The sequence below is a fragment of the Ovis aries genome, chromosome 12 (genome assembly GCF_016772045.2).
Source record: "Ovis aries strain OAR_USU_Benz2616 breed Rambouillet chromosome 12, ARS-UI_Ramb_v3.0, whole genome shotgun sequence".
Classification (NCBI taxonomy): Eukaryota; Metazoa; Chordata; class Mammalia; order Artiodactyla; family Bovidae; genus Ovis; species Ovis aries.
This window is the reverse complement of record NC_056065.1, coordinates 2,833,652-2,844,876: the sequence shown is the minus strand read 5'-3', so window position 1 is coordinate 2,844,876 and position 11,225 is coordinate 2,833,652. Positions and strand designations below refer to the sequence as shown.

General features: G+C 44.5%; 1 protein-coding gene across 2 annotated transcripts in view; it reads left to right on the top strand.

Annotated features, from left to right (window-relative positions):
* The first annotated feature begins 283 nt into the window (after positions 1–283).
* The window catches only part of DSTYK (dual serine/threonine and tyrosine protein kinase), a 52,895-nt gene continuing 41,953 nt past the window's right edge, over positions 284–11,225 (top strand). For both annotated transcript variants that reach the window (XM_042256966.1, XM_027976207.2), the window contains exon 1: positions 284–740. In XM_042256966.1, coding sequence (XP_042112900.1) covers positions 476–740 — 265 coding nt within the window. In that variant the 5' untranslated portion in view covers positions 284–475. The remainder of the gene's footprint in view (positions 741–11,225) is intronic.

The following is an 11,225-nucleotide window of genomic DNA, read 5'->3' as shown; positions in this document are numbered from 1 at the left end:
ACTCCCCTTGTGCAGGAGTCCGGGTTCTGAAGAAGCTGTCTCACTCTAGAGACACTTTTGTAGGAAGGAGGAACATGTTTTTAAACCAGGGAGAGCGTGAGAACTCTGGGTGAGACTGGGGCAGAGGTATACCGGGTGTGTGCGGGTGTGTGTGTGTGTGGTGGGGGGGTCGCCGCCACAGTCTCCAGTCTCCTGCCCTGGCTCAGACTACACTTCCCAGAAGCCCTCGCAGTGACCCGGTGCGCCGCCGAACCTTCCCCTCACTCTTCCAGACAGTTGAGATAAAGGTTCCGTTCAGGGCTCGCTGCGGGTTGGTTTGTTTTGAACGGCGGTGACGGAGGCTGGGAGCCCGGCCGACTGCAGGCGGGGGCGTCAGGAGGCGGATTCCTGCCGTCTTAAGCACGGGGGCGCGGGAGGAGGGGAGCCGGGCCTGAGGACCAGGGACCCAGCGGCGGAGACAGAACAGGCTGAGGCGATGGAGGGCGACGGGGTGCCGTCGGGCAGCGAGCCGGAGTCGGGTCCCGGCCCGGGAGGCGGCGGAGTGATCCGCGAGCTGTGCCGGGGCTTTGGTCGCTACCGCCGCTACCTGGGGCGGCTGCGGCAGAACCTGCGCGACACGCAGAAGTTCTTCCGCGACCTCAGGGGCTCGCAGCCCCGCGGCTGTCCCTCCTCCCCTGCGGAGGGCGGCGAGGCCGCGCGCGGCCCTGCCGGCGACGTCGCCGCGACCGGGCTGCCGGCGGGTAAGGAGGGCGAGCGGTGACGGAGACGGGGCCGGAGAGGCGAGCCCGGGGGGCGGGCCGCGCCCCTGCCCCAGAGAAACAGGCCCGGGGAGAGGCGGCAGGTGGGAGGAGGGCGGCGTGGCCGGGCCGGGGCCCTGCCGACCGGCTCTCTGAGGTGCCGTGGGAGGGCGTCTCGGGTGGGGGAGGGGGCGCCGGGGCCGGGCCGGCGGGGCCGGGGGCGAGGGGCGCCCGAGGCGGGGGCTTCAGGAGCGGGCTCGCAGGGACCGGCGGCGGGGGCGGGAGCCGGGGCCCCCGTTTGGAGGCTGCAGAGGTGGCGCCTAGGAAAGTTACTCTAAGTTCGGAGGTGAGCAGTTGTGCTTAGAGTCCCAGTTCAGGGATGGGGGGGCGGGGAGGTGCAGGATGGGCGGTAGGCAGGGACCCTCAGGAGGCCAGGGGACTCTAGTGGAGGTTGTGTGTGTCCGCTGTGTGTGCGTGCATGCTTGATTTTGTGTGTGAAATATACATCAATCATGAGGCAACTCTGAAGAAGTAAGGAATATAACTCTAAATGGGGCTGGAATCGCTAAAGGAAAGGCTATCTTATGTCTGCCACGGTATTTCCAGAGATGGCGGCTTGGGCTTATGGTAAAGTTAGACAGGGGAAGGATCTCTCTCTCTCTCTCTTTTTTTTTTTTTTTGTCTTGAAACTTGACTTGATTCTCCCTGGCATGTGTTAGAGACCTTAAAGCACTTAAAATCGTGCAGCGTCTTTGATCTTGCCTAATTTCTTGCTTCCTCTTAGACTGCTGTTGGTGGGAACAGGAGGGTTTGTTAACCACTTGGTCTAATTAGGAAATAACAGGTTGGATGGGAGAAAGGACAGGCGTTCCATGTAGTTAGATACCTTGGGATAACACAGCAAAGAGTCAGGGGATTTTATTCAGTGATTCTCCAACGAAAATGTGTCCTAAAACTAAAGTATAAAACATCTGTCCCACAGATTGATTGAGTAGGTCTAGTGGGTGGGTCCTAAGAATCTAAATGCAAGCCATCCCAAAGGGATTCTGATGCAGGTGGGCCACAAACACTTTCAGAAACACTGACTTAGAGGCTGACAGCAAATTTGAGCATCAGGTGTAGAATGCGTTGAATTCTTAAACTCTTCAGAGTTTCTGTGTCAGGCCCTGTGTTTCCAGAGTTGCAGGTTTAACGTCCTAAATTTATCTGAGACTCCAAAAATGGTGATAAAAATAAGATTCTGATTAATGATATTTTACTTAATTGGCCTTAGTTCAGTTCAGTCGCTCAGTCGTGTCAGACTCTTTGCGACCCCATGAATTGCAGCATGCCAGGCCTCCCTGTCCATCACCAACTCCCGGAGTTCACTCAGACTCACGTCCATCGAGTCAGTGATGCCATCCAGCCATCTCATCCTCTGTCGGCCCCTTCTCCTCCTGCCCCTAATCCCTCCCAGCATCAGAGTCTTTTCCAATGAGTCAACTCTTCGCATGAGGTGGCCAAAGTACTGGAGTTTCAGCTTTAGCATCATTCCTTCCAAAGAAATCCCAGGGCTGATATCCTTCAGAATGGACTGAGGGACTCTCAAGAGTCTTCTCCAACACCACAGTTCAAAAGCATCAATTCTTCGGCGCTCAGCCTTCTTCACAGTCCAACTCTCACATCCATACATGACCACTGGAAAAACCATAGCCTTGACTAGACGGACCTTAGTAGGCAAAGTAATGTCTCTGCTTTTGAATATGCTATCTAGGTTGGCCTGGATGTAAATGAAAACTTTTATTTATCTGATAGGATACGTGGGAGGAGAAGGATGACTAGCTTTTCTGAAGTTGTGGTTTTGACATCTGCCGAGAGATTTGCTGTTGTAAAATGGACCCATGGAGGGGCTTGATTTCTGTAAAGCGATTAAAAAACTGGTTTGTGTGAGAAGGGTGGATGTTTTCGGAGATGAGCCCCAGAATGTGTACTTTCACCCTCTTCCTCAGCAGTGCTTTCCAGCAGCTTTCCCTGCTCAGGTTTTCTTTTATCTTAAAAAACCCTGTGTTGCTGTAATTTTACAGCAGCTGTTTATTGTAGAATTGCTATTGAAAAAAAAGAGTAGATTCGCCTGAGAGAGATGGAGGTTTTCGAGGCACATTGGTTGGCTCTTGTTTTTATTCTTTAAAGGCCAACTTAAGAAATGCAAGTACACCTTTGTATTTTGCCTCATTGGCTTTTCTAGTTGACTGCATCAAGAACTCATCTTTGCGCATTTAACTCTTTACGCCCTCTGGAGTCTGTTCATCCAAAGTAAAAAGTAGGGGAGGGTACAGATGACAGGACTGGGAGCCTTTTGGCTTTGTTCCATAAAGTGCTTCCATTAGCTTAGAGTGGAGAGTTTTATCTTTGGAGGTGAAAAGGAGAAATGAGAGAAGTGGCACCTACTGTGTATATTTTGGGGGATCCGATTTTCCCAGCTGTTTAAACGATCGTGTTAGAAAGTAGAAATGACTCCTTAAAGGACAACTGGTTCTTGTTCTCTCCCTTTACAGACCATCTCTTTACAAGGTCAAGTTCGTTCAAAGATTCTTAACTTTCTTCTGTGAATATTGGTTTCTGATTAATAGGAACTTGAAATGTCAAGGAAAGGAACACTCCTTGCTTAACCTCATATACCTTCTGAAGGTTTTAATCATTGTTTCTGAATGGAAGTGTCTTCTTGGTTGGAATATAGTATGGCATTTGAGCAATTGAAGATCAGAGACTAACTAAATTTTCATTATTTCACTTTTAACCACAAAAGAGATGGGGAGAACCCCCCAAATAATGCTTCCTTCTTAATTTTGACAGCTTTTAATTCACTGGGGCAGTGTAAAGAGCATATAATGTATATGTACTTGATGTTTTAGAAGTTAAAAAGCAGGTGGAATAAAACTCTGAAATCAGAGTTGCTTAGCCTGTACAGGAAAAACTGAATTATAAATTGCTTTGATTCAGTTCCTCCATTAAAAAAAAAAAAAAAGCTTTATTTTTTATTCATTTTTGACTGCACTGGGTCTTCATTGTGATGCCTGGACTTCTCGTTGCGGCGGCTTCTTGTGTTGTGGCGCACTGGCTCTAGGGCACTCGGACGTCAGTGGTTGCAGCACGTGGGCTCAGTTGTGATGCACGGGCTTAGCTGTCCCATGGCATGTGGAGTCTTTCCAGACCAGGAATCGAGCCCTAGCATTGGCAGGTGGACTCTTAACCACTGGACCGACAGGTAGTCCCAGCTCCTCTTTTCTTCCCAAATCGCTGGCCTTCTTTTCACTTAACTGTGGGGGCTGAGAGCCTGTCTGTTGATTTACCTCTGTCACAGGGGGTTCAGCGGTAGTGAAATAAAGGCTCTGAGCACTTTTGAAGATAGGCAGAGTGGAGTATTTCAGAGTCGCAGAGGGAGAAGCATTTTTCTTATTTTCTGGTCCAGTAGAGTTCCAAGCTGTTGCAGTGTGTCATAGACCTCTGGGTTTTGAGAAGTTGCAATGACTCAAATATATTTAGCTGGAATGCTCTAGGCTGTGCTATATCCTTTCCTCCTGGTTCTGGTCCTTACTGAGTGACATTACTGTGATTTGCCAGTTTCCTCATCTGAACATGGGGATTATAATAATAGTAGTTGCTCTGGGGTTGTTGGGAGTTAATATATGTGCTTAGAACAGTGCTTGGTAAGGTGCTGTGTAAGTATTAGCTATTAAAGATGGGCATAATGAGGGAGAGAAATGGTATGGACCTAACAGAAGCAGAAGATACTAAGAAGAGGTGGCAAGGATACACAGAACTATTCAAAAAAGATCTTCATGACCCAGATAACCATGATGGTGTGATCACTCACCTAGAGCCAGACATCCTGGAGTGCAAAGTCAAGTGGGCCTTAGGAAGCATCACTACGAACAAAGCTAGTAGAGGTGATGGAATTCCAGTTGAGCTCTTTCAAATCCTTAAAGATGATGCTGTTAAAGTGCTGCACTCAATATGCCAGCAAATTTGGAAAACTCAGCAGTGGCCAAAGGACTGGAAAAGGTCAGTTTTCATTCCAATCCCAAAGAAAGGCAGTGCCAAAGAATGTTTAAACCACCACACAATTGTACTCATCTCACACGCTAGCAAAGTAATGCTTAAAATCCTCCAAGCCAGGCTTCGACAGTACGTGAACTGAACTTCCAAATGTTTAAGCTGGATTTAGAAAAGGCAGAGGAACCAGAGATCAAATTGCCAATATTCTTTGGATCATAGAAAAAGCAAAAGAGTTCCAGAAAAATATCTGCTTTATTGGTTACGCCAAAACCTTCGACTCTGCAGTTCACAACAAACTGTGGAAAATTGTTAAAGAGAGGGGAATACCTGCCTCCTAAGAAATCTATATGCAGATCAAGAAGCAACAGTTAGAACTGGACATGAAATACCAGACTAGTTCCAAATTGGGAAATAAATATGTCCAGGCTGTATATTGTTCCCCTGTTTATTTAACTTATATGCAGAGTACATCATGAGAAACACTGGGCTGGAGGAAGCACAAGCTGGAATCAAGATTGCCGGGAGAAATATTAATAACTTCAGATATGCAGATGACACCACCCTTACGGCAGAAAGTGAAGAGAAACTAAAAAGCCTCTTGATAAAAGTGAAAGAGGAGAGGGAAAAAACTGGCTTAAAACTCAACATTCAGAAAACTAAGATCATGGCATCCGGTCCCATCACTCCATGGAAAATAGATGGGGAAACAGTAGAAACAGTGACAGACTTTATTTTCTCGTGCTCCAGAATCTCTGTAGATGGTGACTGAAGCCAGGAAATTAAAAGATACTTGCTCCTTGGAAGAAAAGCAATGACCAACCTAGAGAGCATATTAAAAAGCAGAGTCATTACTTTGCCAACAAAGGTCCATCTAGTCAAAGCTATGGTTTTTCCGGTAGTAATGTACAGACGTGAAAGGTGGACCATAAAGGCTTAGCACTGAAGAATTGATGCTTTTGAATTATGGTGCTGGAGAAGACTCTTGAGAGTCCCTTGGACTGAAAGGAGATCCAACCAGTCAGTCCTAAAGGAAATCAGGCCTGACTGTTCGTTGACAGGACTGATGCTGAAGCTGAAACTCTAGTACTTTGGCCACCTGATGCAAAGAACTGACTCACTGGAAAAGACCCTGATGCTGGGAAAGATGGAAGGCAGGAGGAGAAAGGGATGACAGAGGATGAGATGGTTGGATGGCATCAGTGACTCAGTGGACATGTGTTTGAGCAAGCTCCAGGAGTTGGTGCTAGACAGGGAAACCTGGCGTGGTGCAATCCATGGGATCACAGAGTCAGATACGACTGAGCAACTGAAATGAACTGATAAACATTTGAGTACTAGCATGGGGGATAAAGAGTCAAATAAAAACATTGGCCTTGGCCTTGGATTAGTGGAGATCAGTCTTCCCATTCTATAGTTTTCTGTTAAGAAAGATAAAAATTATAATTATCAATGCTGTGCACCTGTTTGTTTATGTTGAATGAGGACAAAAAGGACTAAGAAAATCTGAACTTGTCCCTCTAGAAAGGTATAATCTTATCTCAAGCATACACATGTGCAACATATCAAGTAGAAAAATAGCAGAAAGCTGAAGTTAGATTATAAACCTTTTAAGTGAGTAACAATTCTTAGGCTGTTATAGATTTTTGCCTTTGGTTCGTGAACAGCTTTGTTTCTCCAGCATCCTTCACCCTCCTTTGGTCACATCTCGTGTAAACTGGCTGCCAGAATTGAAACAGAAGAAAAGTCTGGTGTACCTATTGGTTTAAGAAAATAAGTTGTTTCTAGTAATTTGTATTGATCTATTTGGAAGAGCTGCCTCAGCATTTCAACATAAGCTTAGCAGAGGTGGTGCTGTAAATGTGATTCTTAGTTGTATTACTTTTATTACCTTAAATGAACAAAACCCCATTTCCCCAAGTATATCTAAAACTTTCACTTTCTTTGTTTTCTTCTGGCATGGAGGCAATAAATAGTAGTCAAAAGTTTCAACCACTGTTGTTTTTTGGTTTAACAAATGTGGGGGGGAGGAGGGAAGAGTAGTCAATTGGGACTTCCCTGGTGGCCCAGTGGTTGGGTTCCCTTTATTTCATTGCAGGGGGTAGGGGTTAGATCCCTGGTTGGGAACTAAGATCCCATATGCCATGTGGCAGCACCAAAAAAAAAAAAGTAGTCAAAAGCAAGCACAGGCATTTGAATTAGATCTGAGTTCCTCTTCTAGTTCAGCCTTTTATTAACTGTGGGACTTAGGGCAAATTGCTTAACCTATTAACGGGCTTCCCTGGTGTCTCAGACAGTAAAGAATCTGTCTGAAATGCGGAGGACCTGGGTTCCTGGGTCGGGGAGATCCCCTGGAGAAGAAAATGGCAACCCACTCCAGTATCCTTGCCTAGAGAATCCCTATGGACAGAGGAGCCTGGTGGGCTCTACAGTCCGTGGGGTCGAAAAGAGTGGGACGTGACTGAGTGACTAAGCATAGCACTTAACCTGTTGGATTCTTGGTTTCTTTGTATGTCAAATGGGAGTGATACAGAATGCCACAGCTATTTGAAACATCCAGAACAAGAAAATTTGTTAAGACAGAAAGTAGATTAATGATTTTGCCAGGGGATGAGGAGTAACTGCTAATGGGTATGGGATTACTTCCTAGGGAATAAAAATGTTTTGGAATTAGAGAGTGGTCATGATTGTTCAACTTTGTGAATGTGCTAGAAACCAGCTAATTGTATGGTTTAACAGGGTGAATTTTATGGTATGTAAGTTTTATCTAAACAGAATGGGAATGATGATGTCTGCCTCACAAAGTTGTGACATTTAGAGATCATGTAAAGCACACAGCACAGGCATGTACTTAGTACTAAACACATGTGATGTTTGAGTGTGTGTGTGTGTTTATGTGTATGTACGTACTTGGTGAACATTAGATTAGGAGGTTGGCACATGGGGATTGAGGAAGAATAAGAGGAACAGAAGGATGGAATGAAGGACAGAACAATTTTGAGCTGAAGCCGCATTTAGGCCCAGGCTCTAAGCTCCCAGTTCATTTCTGCAGCTTTTCCCTTGTTCTTTCCTGCTCTGCCCATGAGACTGTAAAATGCACCCTTGCATTGGAGAGATTTTGTTACAAGTGAGTCATAACCCAGGCTCTGTAGCTTGCCATGAAACAGTATTTTACTTCAGTGGGAGATTTTATCTGATTGAGTGAGTATAGTGTGACATTACCTACTCAAGCTTCTTATTCCAGTTTCCAGTCCCTTCTTTTCCCCTTCCTAATCTTCCTTTGCTAGGATAATCTGTTTTCCATGGAATGGGGTAGCCCATCACTAAAAAGGCTTGGATAATTCTGCCTGCTCTTGAAAGAAAAGACATTATTACCTTTAAGATGGTGATCATTTGCAACATGCTTAGTTTAGTCTTAAAGGTAATTTCTGATTTCAGTATGGTTAGTTCTTCGGCCTTGTGAGTAGCATTTAAAGAAAGCATGGATTTAAAATGAAAATCAGTTCTGGTTTTTAAATTTTGTTTTGCTCTGTCCACTTTCCAGCATCAGCATTTATTTGCCCATGCCTCTCTGTCTTACTAGGTTAAGGCAGCAAAGAATCTTCCTGCAATAAATGCACTTCTCAAAAGCAATCTTTGGAAAATAAAGCCTCAAAAAATATGTATTGAAGTAAATTTCACCTTAAACCTATTGCTCAGTTCCTGTAGGCTGTAGACATATAGATCATGCTTGTATTTATTTATTTGTGTAATAACTATATTTGTCTTATCTCACTTGCTAGATCATGAATTCTTAATGGTAGAGATGTGTTTTATTCATCTTTGTATCCCTGCAGTGCCTGCCGTAGTACATAACAGACAAATTAGTATCTGTTAAATCGTTTCCATGTCTGGTAGATGATTGGAATGATGTGTTTTTCCACTTTAGAAGGACGTTTTTCCTCCATGAAAGATATACTATTTTATATATTTGCCCACATTTTCCTGTCTGTGTCCCTAAAAAAGAGCAATAATAAGCATTTGATAGATGACTAGTTAGGCTAGAGCTGCCAGTATCCCAAAGAATGAGTTTCATGTCCCAAATAATTAGTTGCATCCAATATCAGAGCTTCATCATGATATAGGAAATAAATCCTTAATATTCACTCAGCAAATCTTTATTAATGCCTAACTCTGCTGGATTCAGGACACTCAATGGTGAAGCACTGTCCAATTAATTGATATTTTTATTTTTAAGTTGAAGTTATATTGAAAGAAAGAAGGGTTAGCGTTTCATTGTGTACCCTCTGAAGGATTTCTTACACATTGGGGTTTCCCGCTTAACCATTAGTCTTTGAGGGCATAAGGATAACGTATATGAGAAGTTCTAAGATTAAATGGTATTGACAAAAAGAGGAGCTGAGATGCTTCACTAACTTTCTGACAGTACAGGAGAATTAGCCCCAGTGTATCTTTGATGGAATAACTATAATTGTCTTGTTGGCATGGTTTGAAAGAAGAATGCATTCATGAAGGTTGTGGTTAGAGTGTCTTTCATCTTCATCAGAGCTTACTCACAGGGGAGCCAATGTGAAGAGTGTGAGGTGTGTGGGTGGATGTGGTTTTTTCTCTAACAGTTTTAAGATCTGAGGTGAACTTGCTGTTTACTTCTTGTAGGAAGTAAAGGTCACCTCCAGGGATGGTCCAGGGAATTTGAAAGGCGTCATTCATATTAATAACAAGAATGTAGAGTCCTTGTGAAAGATACAGCTTTTCTTTCATCACTCTCAGATGTCTGGAGTCTCCTGTAGGATTTTTAGTCTAAGCGTAGGCCACCCCATGCTTGAAAATTGACTGCATTCTTTGCCAAGTGGGGAGTCTGGTAATCTTAGGGATCCTGGAACTTGATACTTTAACAGGACAGATGTAGCGGTGATTGAGATATGTGCTCCCTTGTTTAAATCAGCCTCTCTGAGAAAGTCTCCTCCTAATATTCCTCCAAAAGATTGAAGGCAGGAGGAAAAGGGGACGACAGAGGATGAGATGTTTGGATATCATCACCAACTCGACAGACATGAGTTAGAAAGCTCCAGGAGTTGATGATGGGCAGGGAAACCTGGTGTGCTGCAGTCCATGGGGTCGCAAAGAGTTGGACGCGACTGAGCGACTGGACTGCACTGAATATTCCTCCAAAGGCCACACGAAAACTCTATGAAGGAAAGTTGGTCAAAGCATGGGGACTCCGAATTCCCCGTGGGCCCCTGGTTGAACTGCGCGTGATGTGCGGTACCTTCTTCTGTGGTGTTTAGTAGGCAATGTGAGTGGTTTGGATGTATCCCCAGCCTGGGGGTGCCATGTGGCTGTGGGAACCTTTTGACCACAAGCCTTTGAAGTTGGGTTTTATAATGTATTTCTGTTCCCTGGGGTGGTGTTCTCTGGGCAGGAAGATGGGAAGTAGAACTTGAGGGATTGTTTTGCTTTTCACTTGTTTTATATAAGGCATCAAAACTAGCCCGAAGAATAATGAAGCTTATGTATTCATAAAAGCCTTTGATTGTTAAAAAAAACCACACTTTTAAAAATGCTTTTATTACTTTTTTTTACTCAGATATAAAAAGAGGTCTAATTTTAGCTTCATCAGATTAAAACTTGAGTGTGTTATTTATGCCAGACAGTTTTTACCCTTTCTGGGTCATATAATGGAAGAGAATTACATTTCCCAGGATTGGTTTGGTGAAGCCAAATTTTCCAAACTAGAGAGACTTAAGTAAGACCATATCATAAAAGCAACTAGGTAATGAGACTAATTTGAGTAAAAGCTTTGTGTTTATTCAAGTTAGAGGAAGAGTAACTGAACCAATATTGAGTTTACTTTTTAGGAATATTCTATATGATATACTCTACCAATAACTTTTAATGGGGGCTTCCCTTGTGGCTCAAAATGGTAGAGAATTTGTCTGCAATGCAAGAGACCCGGGTTTGATCCCTGGGTTGGAGAGATCATCTGGAGAAGAGAATGACTACCCTCTGCAGTATTCTCGCCTGGAGAATTCCATGAACAGAGGAGCCTGGTGGGCTACAGTCCATGGGGTTGCAGCGTCAGACATGACTGAGTGACTAACACATACGTAACTTTTAGTATTATGGAGATATGTAGGGGCAAGGAAGGAAGAAAGAACGTGCAGGGAAACAGCTAGTAGGAGAGAAGTCATTCTTTTGGCATGTAAGCACCCCCCTGGGAAGACCTATTTCAGTTTCTCCTGATTGAAGAATTGCGCTCCTCTGCTGGCTCTTAATCCATGAAGAGAAGTGGAGAAATTCTGCTACTGCAACTTGAAAACGTGGCTTGTTAGTATAGGATAAAAGTAGTCTGTTGGCCTATGATACCGAGGAGGCCTGGGCTGCAGTGGAGGTGTGTTCCCTACTGCCGAGTAATCAGAAGGCCACTGCAGGCAGTGCAAGCTCGAGCTGCTTCTG